At 29.0% G+C, this 16,170-nt stretch overlaps 1 protein-coding gene across 1 annotated transcript; it reads left to right on the top strand.

The window, feature by feature from the left end:
• Nucleotides 1-313: 313 nt before the first annotated feature.
• Nucleotides 314-1,536, top strand: LOC113559797 (histone H3.3). The gene is made up of 3 exons (XM_026965555.1): nt 314-443; nt 688-976; nt 1,191-1,536. Exons 2-3 carry the CDS (start codon nt 695-697, stop codon nt 1,317-1,319), a joined length of 411 nt encoding a protein of 136 aa, XP_026821356.1. The 5' UTR covers nt 314-443; nt 688-694; the 3' UTR covers nt 1,320-1,536.
• Nucleotides 1,537-16,170: the final 14,634 nt, after the last annotated feature.

Here is a 16,170-nt window from a genome sequence, read left to right as displayed (position 1 = left end):
GAGCGTCGACCCGGTACTCGACGGATGCGAAATCAATAAGCAGGCGGAATTTTCGCCGGTTGCTATGGTCACCAACTAATCCCAGTCTCAAACTGTTTAACGCAGTGAAACATTTTTTATTTGTGTAAGTTTAATAACTTTGTGTATATTTTATTCTTTCGCGTTATCGATTTTTCGTTAAAGTCCAATCGCAGACGCCGTCATTAGATCGGCCAACCGGCGGTCCCGTTACTGTTACCCGTCCTCTGCCGTGCTAAATGACGTCGACGCCCGACTGTTGACCTCTCTAATCTGTCTATTCAAACAATTTTATCAAACCTTCGCCATTGTGTAATCGTCGTATAATTCCGTAATTCGTTTACGTGTTTTCTCACGTCTTTCGTTCAACGACTGCTTATTACGTCTTTCGACTTCACCAGACGCCGTTCACGCGTACTGAGTTAGTAAGTACCTACCTACCGCCGGACCCGTAAATTCAAAAATTCACTCGATCCATTTCGCCTCAACGCGGCGTCTGTCTAACACTCGTGAACTTTTTGGTTTGCAACCAGCTCGGTTTGGTTTTTGATTTCAATGCTGACCAGTATTTCTAGGCTTTTAGTTTTGCCGCAATGTTCCTTAGCTCCTTGGGTGTCAGTGATCTGATTGCTTCAATGCAAATTGTTTTTATTTCGGAATTTGTTTCAGTTGAACCATGGCTCGTACTAAGCAGACCGCTCGTAAATCTACCGGGGGAAAGGCCCCGCGTAAACAGTTGGCTACCAAAGCTGCCCGCAAAAGCGCGCCCTCCACAGGTGGAGTTAAAAAACCTCATCGTTATCGTCCCGGTACTGTCGCTCTCCGCGAGATCCGTCGTTACCAAAAGTCTACAGAGTTGCTGATCCGCAAATTGCCTTTTCAACGTTTGGTTAGAGAAATTGCACAAGATTTCAAAACAGACTTACGTTTCCAAAGTGCGGCTATTGGGGCTTTGCAGGTATCATTGTTTTATAAGTTTTGTTTAAATTATAGGTTTACTTTAGTTTTAATTATTTATGTTGTTAATTTTGGTTTAAATTTAATGATATTATATAATTTACAATCAGTATTTTTGATGTGCTACCATATTTCTCATTAATAATTTTATTGGTGACCTTTCAGTAACTAAATTGATCATACATTTACTAGTATCTAAATTGTATTTATTTTAGGAGGCTAGTGAAGCATACTTGGTTGGTTTGTTTGAAGACACCAACTTATGCGCTATTCATGCCAAACGTGTTACCATTATGCCGAAAGACATTCAGTTAGCCAGACGTATCCGTGGTGAACGAGCCTAATTCATCTTCTAAAGTGAATTTTTATTATCATTTGACAATTTCTGTTACATTATCTTTATACATATAATTTTATTTTTTTTTTTTTTATCAAAAAACTAACGACTATCAAATGTATGGGTTTAATGTTAATATATAGGATACCTTATTTTTGTTTATATTTTATTAAGTGTTTATTTATAGAAACATTTGTTTTGAACAATAATAGTAGCAAGTTATATTATTTAAAATTATATTACATACTGCAAATGTCATATTACATAATATATTTCAAATTAGTTTTTAATCTATATTATAAACTTACTACATTTTGAATAAATATGCAACTAAATGAATTATATGTTATACTTAATTATTCATACAATTTAAATAATATCAAGTTATAATATTATTTAATTATAAAAATAATTCTGTTGCTTAAGAGGATGTTGTACCCACATGTGTTGTCTTTCTCATCATGAAAAATTGGAATTCAGCAAAATCCATTTTATATTTTTAGTTTTAATATTAGAGTTATAGTTTTCATTGATGTTTTAATTTAAAGGTAAGCTGTGTTATATAAAATATTAAAACTTAAAATTAAGAATATCAATAAAAGTTCACATGATGATCTAGATAATATTCTTACCTTAAAGTTTGGTAGTAAGTAAATTTACTTTTAATATTAATGCTAATAGTATAAAATCGATTCTGCTGAATGCAAACTTGTTGTTTTACGTTAGTAAGACGGAGTGACGTACGGCTATGGTGTCCTCTTAAGAATCATGTTTTCAAAATATAAGACAAAAATTCTTTTTTTTATAATCATAATATTGTTTTGTATTTAAAAGCACTAAACATAATTTTTTTTGTCATAAACTAATACACATAATATTTTTCTTTGAATATTCCACATTATTTTGCAGTATTGGGTTCTAATGTTAGGTGGTGTATACACATTTATATTTATTTATTGCTGATACATAATAATATGTACAAATATATTACAAAATTGTGATGAATAAATTCTTAATTTAAGAATATTATAATCAAATTATAAGATTAAATTATTATTAATAAATTGATACATTAATATAGAGGTGCTAATACAGTAACTATACTGTCTGCTGTTAGAAAAAAATTACTACAGTAAATATAACTTAATTAAACTTAACTCAACTAACTTTAACTTTCTTATAAAGTATAATAAAAGTTTTAAAATGTATTGGACATTTAATAAATCATAGAGTACATAAATTAATCCAATACCTTTGTAAAAAAATATCTTAATTATATCTTTTAAAAATTTCTCAAAGAGGTTTTCATCTTTTCTTAAAGACATTATTGTCTCAATTATTTAGGATTCAAATAATTTAATGTGTTTGGATAAAACACTATATTAGGTTATGGACAAGATCATAAAATATTCAAATTAGTATTGATTAACTGAAAATGTTTATAATTTTATTTCAAAATTTTACATAATTTTTATTACAAAACATAATTTTTATTTTTTTACTTAGTCACCTTATGTATGACTGTGGTCTACGAGTAAGTTATGATGCACTAATGCAAAATGATGCCAATTGAAAAAAATTTAAAAAATTTAAGTTATAGGTATTAAACTGTGAAATAAAATTTGACAATGTCAATCTATATAAAATTCAATATTTTTTAAATAATAATTTTTATCTAAATAATCCAATATTAAATGTATTTAATTTTTAAAATCTTATAATAAAGCTCATTTTGGAGCTATTACCTATTTTTTATTAAGACTAAACTAAGTGTATCATTTTTTGATATCATTAATTATAGTTTTTCGTTATTTGATATTATAAAAATAAAATAAATACAGTGAAACCTTCCTTAATGGACATTTAAATAGCCGACATTTTCACTACTTTTCTACAGGAAAACCTCATACCTATTGTATTTCTCCCTCTAAATACCACCGGACACCTCTAAGTAGCGGACGAAATTTCAGCAACCAAAGGTGTCAGAGGTTACTCTGTACTTAATTTTTTTTTCATTATGTGAAATTATTTTAAAATAATTTTTTTTGTGTTTAATTCTTTAATATTATAAATAATGTATAAATATATATATTAGTGATACAGATATTTATTCTTCAATAAGAAAATGTATTAACTTCTCAATAAAAAATTGTTCTAATACTTCAAGATTAACTAACCAATTAAGATCCTTTTCGACTTTGATAATAATTATTGTTTGATTAGGTGTCCCAATGACAAAATAACACAACTTACGGTCAAATAAATATAGTTGTCCTTGGATTTGATGCCAATAAAAGTGCTTTTTGTTAATATAAACAGAATTATTTTTTATGTATATTACACAACTTTGATCATTTTTAAGTTCAATATCAAATGCTTTATTTCTGAACTTCCATAGAAATTTTATCTTAACAATAAAATCAGAATTTATTAAGCCATCTGGAGAAGCTCCTAAAAATCTATTGTTCGATAACAATAACTCAATTGGTACAATATTTACAATTTGTTCTTTTTCCAAAACTTTAATGCCTAATTTTTCATTTGTTAAACCCCACTTATAAATTAGTATCATTCTTTTGTGATTTAAAAAAAGATTTTGAAAATTAATTTTTTTGGCAAGTAGATAATAAATGACTGAAATGACTTGCAGTTGATCTTTTTTTTACGGTAATAATACCACAGTCAATTTTATTTTAACCTGTAGTTATTTCAGAAATTTTTAAAATAATATCATCAGTTATAAAACAGCTACCATTTATATAACTTCTTACTGCATCAAAATTTCCTGCCTTTACTAATTGTTTACATTGTTTATAAACATCTTTATTTACTACACTTTTTATAGAACTCATTTGAAATTTTAAAGATTCATTTGGTTTTGTATGTTGTGGTGCAGGTCTTAATAACCAAGAAAACCCAACTGAGATAGATAAATTATCCAAAGTATGTGTGAAAGTAGCAAAATCTTCATCTGAAATAATAGTAGCAGGGCTATTAAAACCACCATATATTTGGCTGATAGTTTTTACTTCATCACATATGTTACTTTTTCTAAAATTCTATGGTCAAGATTTGTCTGTAGAGCTAAGATTATAGGGTATATAAAGTTTTAGGGCCGCTATATAGTGTTAAACTACTTGGCCATGAGGGCATGTACATTTTGCCTTAACTATAAAACTATTATTTAACATCATCTTTACTTTATATTTATTATTTTTCATACTTAACTCTTAACTTAACTACATTTAACTTTCTTATAAAGTATAATACAATTTTTTAAATGTATTGGACATTTAATGAATCATAAAGTACATAAATTAATCCAATAAAATAATATATTAATAATTTAGTATATCTTTTGAAAATGTCTCGAAAAGGTTTTTATCTTTTCTTAAAGACATTATTGTCTCAATTATTTAGTATTCAGATATTTGAATGTGTTTGGATAAAACACTATATCGGGTAATTAACAAGATCATAAAATATTCAAATTAGTATTTATGTATAAATATTAAATATATACATAATATATATTTTGATTTCCATTACATTTATCATATACTGTTCATATACTCATTAATATGACTATTAGTTGACCTTATAGTTTTAGGCAATTGTATCAATAAGTAAATATTAGGCACTTGTTTATCAAAAATTAAAAACAAGTTATCTAAAATATTAAATAGATAAATTAATTCTACTCTCAATGTCAAATTAAAATAATCACTGCTGCACAGAGCTCAGTGGGTAGGCTCAAAAATAGTATTTCATCAATGAATAGTGTAATGAATGTATTAAATTTCAATGAGATGCATAATTTATAAATTGTCTATAAGTGTATTAGTTCAACCTACTGTATCATTCAGTTGAACATACTTTTGCCATAAAATGTCTTAGATCATACTGTTTTCTATATACAAAGATATATCATTAAATTAAAATTAAACACATCCAATTATATAATAGATCCATTCGATACTGTAAAGCGGAATAGTACCCACTTAAAAGAGTAATAAAATAATAATATAAGACATGCTTTTATTGTGAATCCACTAAATCTTGTGTTTAATATAAAATATATTTATAAAGATAATTCATGTTTCCATAACATCTATGTAAATTATACATATTTATTGCATTGTATAAAATGTCATTTGAATGTTTGAAATTTAATTAATTTTTATATGCATAATATTATAATATTTTTTTGTAGACATTGCAATTATTTTTTACCAAAAAATAAACATTACAGCTATATTTTTATAATAGAGATTATTTTATTTTATAAATTGCATATATTTTATATTCTTATCCTATAAAAGGTTCTACATTTAAATGTTATAAAATTTCTAATAGTAGATTTGATTTCATCTTTATAATATATAAAATATAGCTAATTTTTGTCTATTTTGAATCGAATCCTAGCAATATAATATTATAATATTATACTATATTATACTTTATTATTGTACTCTAATTTTATGATTCTACTTTTTTTAGGAATTTAATAAACTTTTCCTTGGACAAAAGTTGAGGATTGATCTAAATGTTATTGTGTCAACTGTGGAAAAATTAATATGTTTTCATAATAAATGTAATACTACCAAAATAAATTTAAGCGTAAAATATAAATATTTTTGCATTAAATTAACTTATAATCAATTTAAACAATTTAGGATGTATATATTTTTAATACTAGAAGAATATGTTGAACTATTACTTATCATAAAATTGTTTTAATAACTAAAAATATTAAAACACTGTATGAATATGGTCCATTGAAAAATATTTATCTAAAATAAATGTATTTCGTAATTTTCTTCTATTATTATGATTGATATTGAATTAAATAATTTATATAACATTTTCTAATATTTTAATTAATTAGGCAAATAAATAGGTACAACAAAAAAATGTTAAGAAAATGATTGTTTAATAAAACCAAAATGTTATACTTACAAATACAAACAATGTATTATTAAATGTTGAGTATTAATAAAAATCACAGTAGCATCTATCATATTATAATTTATTAATTCATTATTTTTATTATTTTTATTAATTAATATGGATTTATTTTCATTGGTTCAGTCAGAGACTCAGAGTTAGTATTAGTATTAATAGTTTATTTTTGAGACGATATTATTGACTATGTGTAGATATTATTTTAAATATTATTTTGCTTTACTGAGAAGTTAATTTTTGTCAGTCCTGCCACTGTTACCAGGCTGGTCAGAATTAGGTCTCCCTCGATATATTTCAGTGGCTCTTGCATTAAACCTTTCACAAGCCCAGGCCAAAGTGTATACATCCGCTTGATATGGAGCAGATCTTAACTCTTCAAAGGATAAATTTCGGATCTGTTCAAAAGTCGGTACTTGTCTATGATATTGCTCATCTTTGCATGAAGTAAAATTATCGTTATCCATTTCGTTGTTGGTAGATTAAGGATATATAGGTAAATATAACTATGCAGCAATGAACAAACAATTAGACCTGACATTGCAAAAAAATTGAATAATTTTATATTCAATTTTAATTTTAGAATACTTACCTACTTGTGTCTATGATACAAAATACATAGATATATGTATTGCTGATAGGATAAATGGTAAGAATCCAATGTGAAATAGAAGTAGGTATTTTTCCAGGCGTCCTTCAACATATTTCTATTAAAGACCAAGTCGTCATTCAACCTGAAAGTTAACTGTTCGATTAAAATCTTTGGTCTACATTAATTAATATTGCTCACACACTAATATGCTACCAAGGTGATTTTTTTTTGTTGGATGTATAAATTATAATTTTTTTTAAATACAATGAAAAAAATAATTTTATGTTTATATTATTTTTTTTTTTTGGAAATTATTCTTAAAATTTTAATTACTATTAGTAGTATTAATTTTTAAATCAAATGAAATGAATTAATGCAAATTGGTTTTTTTTGTCACATAGTTCACCTAATAACCTCCTAAGTTCTATGGAATGAAGTATACTTCTATATTATATATTGATTTTAAAATAGACAACAGAATCAATTAATTATGTTTGAACAAATTCATTTAGTAGATTAAAACAATGTTATTAATAATTTAACATTTAGCTTCAATTACATTTAATGTTTAGGAATTTTTTTATTTAAAATTCAGATGTATGTAGTGTTCAATTTTAGTTCAAAAGCAATGAACAGTTGAATATTTTTATTTATGGTTATACTCAGTCACATAATAAACCTGATAACATTCTAAGATACAAGGATTGTAATAAATATTAATTTTTTTAATAAGCTGAATCAATTAAGCATATTATATAAATACATTTATTTTGTAAAATAAATCAATGTTATTAAAAATATAAGGTTTATATTCAATTAAGTAGGTAAGTTAGGTGTAATTGACTTTCGCTAAGTTCATGCCATCCATGGACCTCCTTTTTTGTATTGGGTTGCGTGTCGTTCCAAAATATTTGTTATTTTTTTGCAATTGGTTTGATAGGATCCCAGGCTTTAGAGGGATTTTCAAAATCTAAGTTCCTGTACCCCGCCGTTGTTATTGTTGGATCCGAATGCCAGCCACACATCTTCTTCCTCGAACTTTCTCCCATCACTTGTAAATCTATTCATTAATTCAAATAATTTATTTTTATGAAGTGATAATATAACGATAAATATTGAAAATAAATTTAGTTATAATAGTTTCGGAGAAAAATTAAAAAATAAAAATTTTTGGACTGTTCATGCCGATGTATTTGTGGATTCAAATGGTTATACCGCTTGGGCGTGATATCGGATCTCTCTCATTAATATTTTATGTTAAAGCTAGCGTAATTATCAACTTACTCATTACAACTGAGTTACATTTTTATCATTTTCCTATTTCACAAAACTTCCTAAAGTTTTAAAAATTTTCAGACTTTTTTCATTTCAATTATCATTCTTGATAATTGATTAAAAATCAAGAAAGTAAAAAATGTAATGTGCATTAAAATCCTAAATCTTGTTTTAAGAAGATAGGTATATTTAAAATTGATAAATGAAGCGAATATACTTCTAATAATCCGCAAAATGTTGGTCTATTACCTAGAATTTGTATATAACTATAGGTATAAAAGAAATTATATCTACTGGTAAGAAATTAGATTTTTATACGATATATTGAATACTTAAAATTTAAATCGTCAAAAAAAAAACACTCCTTCGGGATATGAAATATTTGTTGTTATTTAAACAAATGACAAATTTTAAAAACAATAGATAACAATAAAAATATTTTTTTTAAAATTGTGGTTTTGAAATGACTTCAAATTATCTAAAAAAAATATTTTTAACATTATAATTTATAATACTAATATTAAATACTTTTTTCATGTAACAACTGTTTTGCCTTAGTTGTTGCATAAAATGGTTTTACATATTACTAAACAATAATACATATAATATTGTATTTTGAAGTGTTAAAGTACACCAGATATACAGAAGCTAAAGGTAAATAATAATAAGATCGGATATATGTAATAATATAATAATATGTATAATTGAAACGAATAACTATAGTGCTCCGAGGCGTAATATAAAACAACGACTAATTGTCCTACAGACTACTACATAGAGAGAATATGCTAGTTATACAAAAATGCCTATTCAGCGTCTGCCGAACTACAGTGTGAATAATTTTACTTATAATCTACATACTATAGGGTGTGTTGTTTACATTCAACACTTCCCCTTAAACAATATACCCTAACTTAGAATTAATATATCTAATTCCCAACATCTCCCTGAGTTCCTGGAATCTTGGTCGTGGAGTTGGCTTAGTCAATATGTCAGCTAACTGCTCCTTGCTTGGCACATATTCTAGAGAAAACATCCCTTCACTGAACTTCTCACGAATGTAATGATAGCGTACATCGATGTGTTTTGTTCGCTTATGGTATTCTGGATTTTTCACTAGTTTGATAGCGCTTTGGTTGTCTGCATACAAAACAGGTGTATCTCCCTGTGGCTCCAGAAGATCACTGATAAGTAGCGTCAACCAAGTGAGTTCCTGTATAGATTGGCTCAGCGCTATGTATTCTGCCTCAGTAGTCGAAAGTGCTACCGATTTTTGCCTTTGTGAACACCATGCTACGATTCCATCTCCCATCATGAAAATGAATCCTAAAGTTGATCGTCTCGTTATTGTATCACCAGCATAGTCTGCATCACTATATCCACGCAACTTTGGTGTTACACTAGAATCATAAATTAAACCATAATTAAACGTTCCCTTTAAATATTTAAATATGCGTTTCACCGCATTCCAATGAATTGTCAGAGGCTTTTCTAGATAACGACTGACAAGGTTTACTGCAAACGTTATATCGGGCCTTGTTATTTGGCTTAGATACAACAAACTTCCAACTGCTTCTCTGTATGGAACTTCCCCTGCTTCCAATGATCCTGCCAGATTTGGATCTAATGAGTGTTGTGGATCTGTGGGAATATGCAAGACTTTGGTTTCTTCCATATTGAACCTCTCTAAAATGCGCTTGCAATATGAAGATTGGTGTACGAAAATTGAACCATCAGGTCTCTGATCAATTTCAATACCCAAGAAATGATCAAGTTCACCTTCCTTCGTCTCGAAGTTGTCCTTTAGATACTTCACCATTATGTCCACCAGCTGGTTATTTGTTGCTGCGATTAGCCCATCGTCTACAAAAATAGCGACAATTAATAATTGATTGTTTTTATTACTTACGAATACACAAGGATCTGCTTTTGTTTCTTTTAGGTCAAAGTTCATCAGCATATTTTTGAACTTTTTGTTCCAGCACCTGGGCGCCTGTTTCAACCCATATAGGCTCCGTTGAAGTTTGCATACTAAATGTGTTCCGTCTTCGTAACCTTTTGGCTGTTTCATATAAATGTCTTCTTCAAGATCTCCATATAAGAATGCTGTTTTAATGTCAAATTGTCTGAGTACTAATTTTCTGGCTGCTGCTATCGCAAGTATTACTCGAACAGAATCATATTTCACTACTGGGCTGAATGTTTCTTGAAAATCTATTCCATGAACTTGCGCACATCCCTTTATCACTAACCTTGCTTTGTACCGATCGACATCTCCGTTCGCTTTGTATTTAATCTTGTATACCCAACCATTATTGATAGGTTTTTTATTCTGGGGCAAGACCACAAGTGTCCATGTTTCATTCTTATTCAATGACAACATTTCATCGTTCATTGCTGCCTTCCAATTATCTGAATTGTCACCTGTCATAGCGTCTTCGAATGTAACTGGATCATTACATGCTGAAAATAACGCATCTCTATACCTGATAGGTTTATTGAGTTTTCCTCTGTCTCTGAGTGTCATTCTTGTTTGCTCTTCAACTCCTATTGTTATCTGTTCATCATCATCCAACTTTTCTTCGTCGTCGTTGTTGTCTTCCTCATCTCCAGCTTCTCCTTCCAAATTTATTTCTTCCTCTTCTTCTTTATTTATGATTTTTACTTGTGTAACTGTAGATGGACTTGTTGACTCTTTGAATATTACATCTCTGCTTATTGAAATTTCTCTTCCATCAAAGCATATACGATATCCTTTGGTTTCTTCTGAGTATCCAACGAATATACCTTTTCTACCCTTTTGGTCCCATTTTCTTCGTTTTTCTTTTGGTATATGTGCATATACTTCGGTACCAAAATTTTTCAGATGCTTTATATCGGGTGTTTTATTGAACCATAATTCATAAGGTGTTTTTCCTTCTTGACCTGTGTTACCTGTACGATTTATTGTATACACGACTGTATTCACTGCTTCTGCCCAAAGTGTCTTAGATAAATTTTTGCTATATAACATAGTTCTGGCCGCTTCTACAATTGTTCGCATTGATCTTTCCGCCTTGCCATTTTGCTGGGGCGTGTATGGTACACTCGTCTCATGTTTTATTCCTAATTTATCCAATAAGGCTTTTACTTCAGTATTTTTATATTCCAGACCACAATCACTTCTTAAAGTAATTACTGAAATATTTAACTGATTTTTGACTGTATTCAAAAATAATTCAAATTTATTTTTAACTTCTGATTTTTGGCTCATAAAATACACATACGTATAGTTAGAAAAATCATCCTTGAATATAACAAAATACCGTTTACCTCCAAGTGAATTTTCCTCCATGGGGCCACATACATCACTGTGAATTAACTGACCTGGCTTTGTAGTTTTAGTTTTACTTAATGTGAATGGCTCTCTGTGTTGTTTACCATAAATGCAAGCTTCACAGAAAAATTTGTTTTTCGTTTCTATGAATGGAATCCGCTTATATTTCAAGTAGTTCCGAACATATTGAACATTCTGATGACTTAATATTTCATGCCACTGTAGTAACGTGAGATTTTTAACTGCAACATTTGCTTGATCAGCCGGTTGTAATAATGGTCTTGTTCTCAGAACCATTGAAAACATTTTATTCTCACGAACTCCAATAGCAACTATACGATTGTTTTTTTTAAATATACATCCGTCACTGTCTGTCATCATTTTTATGCCTTTATCAAGACATGCTCCACACGAAAACAAATTTACCTTCAGATCAGGTACATGTAAAACGTTTGACAAATGACTGTCAACCCATTTATCGCCGATTCTCGCTTGTACATTTATATTACCTTTACCAATAGCCATAATATGTTTACCATCACCGATACGTACTGGTAACTGCACTTCAAATGACTCATAGTTACTGAACCATTCTCTTCTGCTGGTCATATGATCGCTAGCGCCTGAATCCACATACCATTTTTCCGACTCGTTGATTTCGATGTCCTTTGATTGTACACCAACCAACGCATTTCCTGAGTTGCTCTTATTTTTTTCTTTTTGTTCTTTTAAGAAAATCCGGCATTCACGTTTCCAATGCCCTGGTTTTTTACAATGATTACACTTGCCTGGTTTTTTATCATTGTTCCATTGACTTTCAGAATTGCCAATTTTCGTATGTTTTTCTTTATTTGTTCCATAGGATTTCTTTGCCGAAAATGCACTACTACTTGCAATATCTCTCTGAGTATCATAACCTTGAGTTTGCCTTGTTTCCTCTACCATGAGTCTAGATGACAAATTTGACAATGTTTTGTCCACATTTGGTATCGAATCCCATGCACTGTAGAAATGTTTGTAATTTTCTGGCAAAGTCATTAGTATCTTAGTCATAAGCATTGAGTTGGATATTGGTTCACCTAACTGCTTTAATTTTCTACTAAGACTCTCCAATTTCGAAATATGAATCGCCATATTGTCATCTGGGTCTTTAACATAGCTGTAGAACTTTTGTTGAATCAATGTTACACTCGAGTCCGACTTTTGTTCATATACACTAAGCAACTTGTCCCACATTTCCTTAGCCGTGTCACAATTCATTATGTACTGCAGTGGTTGTTCATCCACTGACGTGACTATATACTTTTGAGCCTTGTTGTCCGCTTTTTTATATATTGAATAATCTACACCATACCTTTTTCTTGCATCTTCTTCAGTTTCTGAACTTGATTTGTTAAGAACAGGTTTTTTCGAATTTCCGGTCACAACATCAAATATATCGGCTGCAGTCATTATGACTTTTATTTGGAATTTCCATGTTTCCCAATTTTCATTACCTGTCAGTTTATTTATTTTTATAGATTCGTTTTCCATAATAACGAATTATCTGTACACTGTCTGTACACTATAAATGTAATAATAACAAACACAGTTTCTGCGCTTCACACGATCGATGCACTAACACTGCACTGCACTATACTTCACGAATTATTATTGCTGTACACTGTCTGTACACAAACACGCGATTCGTAAATCAATAATTATAGTATCAAACATACACGACTCTATTATAATTACCGTACTACTGGGCCCATAACCTGTTAAAGTACACCAGATATACAGAAGCTAAAGGTAAATAATAATAAGATCGGATATATGTAATAATATAATAATATGTATAATTGAAACGAATAACTATAGTGCTCCGAGGCGTAATATAAAACAACGACTAATTGTCCTACAGACTACTACATAGAGAGAATATGCTAGTTATACAAAAATGCCTATTCAGCGTCTGCCGAACTACAGTGTGAATAATTTTACTTATAATCTACATACTATAGGGTGTGTTGTTTACATTCAACATGAAGGTTATACATTATGTCTGTATACGTATATTACAGTATTTATAGACTAAAGTAGATAATATTGTAATTACTGACTAGTAATGTAGTACCTATATATACTTGTTTAGTGTTATATTCATAGACTAAACCCAAAACTGACCATATGGAAAATCAGGTTGGGTTTTCATATAGTAGGTATGTGCAATACATTAGGGGTGGCCAACTTTAATAGACTTGCGATCGACCTCCGAGATTTTCTAAATTGTCCACGAAAAAAGGTTTTTAATAAACACAAAATATATTATATAATATTTACATATGCGTGTTACACTTTATTTATTCAATATCTGTGTATAATCTTGTTTTTCATAGTTATTTATTGCTTTTTCTAATTATAATTTTTACATTCGTGGGATATACAAAGATATACTAATTTACAAAAAAAAAATTCAAAAATTCAAGAAAATGCGAAAGGGTGTCACGATCGACTCAAATTTATCTCGCAATCGACCGGACTAAATCTGTAGGTACCTAAAAAAGTACCTATGCTATACCTATAGGCTATAATACCAGGCTAAGTACTTTATTCTTTATTGTTATATAATATAGAACATGAATTTATTAATTTAATGTAATAAGTTAATTTGTTAAGTATTAATAAAACCTATACATATGTATGTTAATTTTCATTACAGACTTATAATACATAAAATTACTTATAATTCATAGTATATAACTACATGTATAATACATTATGAATACATTCCTGTCTTCCGTTGATAGTTCAAAGTTTTATCTAAATATTTCTAATAATTATTAAATACTATACAGCTGTGATTAATTACTTATGTAAACAGAACGCGTATATTATACAAAAAAAAAAGGAAGTCTATAAATCATTGTGCATTGACCAGTAAACAGTAAACATTAGACGACTTTAGTTTATACATAATTAACACCTTGTTTACAATTCGACAAATAAACATCCGTCAATTAAATTAGACTTATAAGTTCGTTCCCATTATTATCCTTAACATAACTGATCAGATCCACGACATACAAAAATTACCCGTCAATAATAAAGAAACGTCTTTTTTCATTGTTTTGAAATCTATGCATAAACATACGAGTTACAACCCAAATACTATATTGATCCGTATAATCATTAGAAAGCTTGTAGGGTAGGTACATCATTGTGTGGTATGGGTACTGGTATTATTATGTCGTTACACATAATAATATGATATTTACATTTTATATCCAATAATCACTAGTATATAATATTATCTATGTATTATAATAGATTATTGTATTACGCATTATAAAAGCTCTAATAAATCTTTAGTCGACCCGTTGTCCGCCGCGGTGCTGCCCGTATCCTAAGCCCGTTCAATAGGAACATTACATTTTTTAATCCCAGCCCACCAACCGGTATTCCGTACCGTCGTTTCGTTATCGTATCAAAACAATAACTATAATTATGTCATTATTACGCAGTTGGATTGCTTATCTGGGAGGTTTAGTTACGGTTAAATCGATTTTCGCCGATGATAACTGACATCTTCACTTACGTGTTAACACATCATTCGACTTTAACATTTTCTACTACAATACAACATTAGATTTCCGACGTCAGGACATTGATATTATCGAGGTGCACCCGTTGACGACTTACAGCTAGACAATCAATTACCATTTTTGGTACCTATGCATTTATAATTTTTGAATTAAAAAAAAAGCACCGGGTAAGCGTCAGACTTTTACACCAAATGATAACTCATAACTCATAAAAATGGTAATAAACTTCATTACAATATGTTTTAATGACTGATTACTAGACACCCGAGTATTATTTCCAACCGAATTTTCAGTGAAACGATTTTCACTCGACTATCTTGAAGGTGCCGAAGGCGGCTTCTACAACGCCTATGTTCAAAGTACACCAGCCACTAGTTTTTTATAAAAAGATTCACAATAATATGATTAACATAAAACAATACATTTTTAAACTAAATTAGAATTCAAAATTTTTGTATAGATATACCTCAAAATTAAAATTTATAAAATTTATAATATTAAATATTCATTAAAATTAAAATTAATTATTATTTTATTCTCAACATTTATAAAACATTCCAAGATACTATAAAAAGAAAACATAGTACTCCCAAATCCCTGAAATATTCTCAATTATTCAAATATCGCTTTTTTTTAACTTTGTTAAATGTTGCTTAATTTTTACTTTTATTAAATATGAAAATACAAGTATGGAATACTTATACTATATTATACAGCATGGGTCACCAAATGGCGGCCCACGAACACATTTTATCCGGCCCGCAGACAAATAATAAATAACACATATTATGACAACATTATATTTGTTATTATTGTAAATTATTATTTTTGTTAAATATTATTAGTTTTTAAATAATGTAAATATGTATTTAGAATTTTGATGGCCCGTGACAAATTTTCAGATCCCTATACGGCCCTTCAAAAATATTAATTGGGGACCCCTGTTATACAGTTTATCTACTTATTACCTACAGTTCGTATAATCGTATAGAACTACTTTTTTCTTTTAATTATTGTGTATATTATACATTGCGTAAACCGTTAACCATCTGTGGATCGCGAAAAAAAAACCCATATTATATTGTTATGTTTTTTTTTATTAATAATAATGAATCATATGCAAATACAA

This window comes from Rhopalosiphum maidis, chromosome 3 (assembly GCF_003676215.2).
Source record: "Rhopalosiphum maidis isolate BTI-1 chromosome 3, ASM367621v3, whole genome shotgun sequence".
NCBI lineage: Eukaryota > Metazoa > Arthropoda > Insecta > Hemiptera > Aphididae > Rhopalosiphum > Rhopalosiphum maidis.
Note: the sequence above shows the minus strand (reverse complement) of the source record. Positions and strands in the feature narration are given on the sequence as shown.

Coding starts and splice junctions, on each gene's coding strand:
- LOC113559797 (XM_026965555.1), top strand. CDS start 695: ATGGCTCGTACTAAGCAGACCGCTCGTAAATCTACCGGGGGAAAGGCC. Junction 977..1,190: donor CGGCTATTGGGGCTTTGCAG/GTATCATTGTTT, acceptor TATTTATTTTAG/GAGGCTAGTGAAGCATACTT.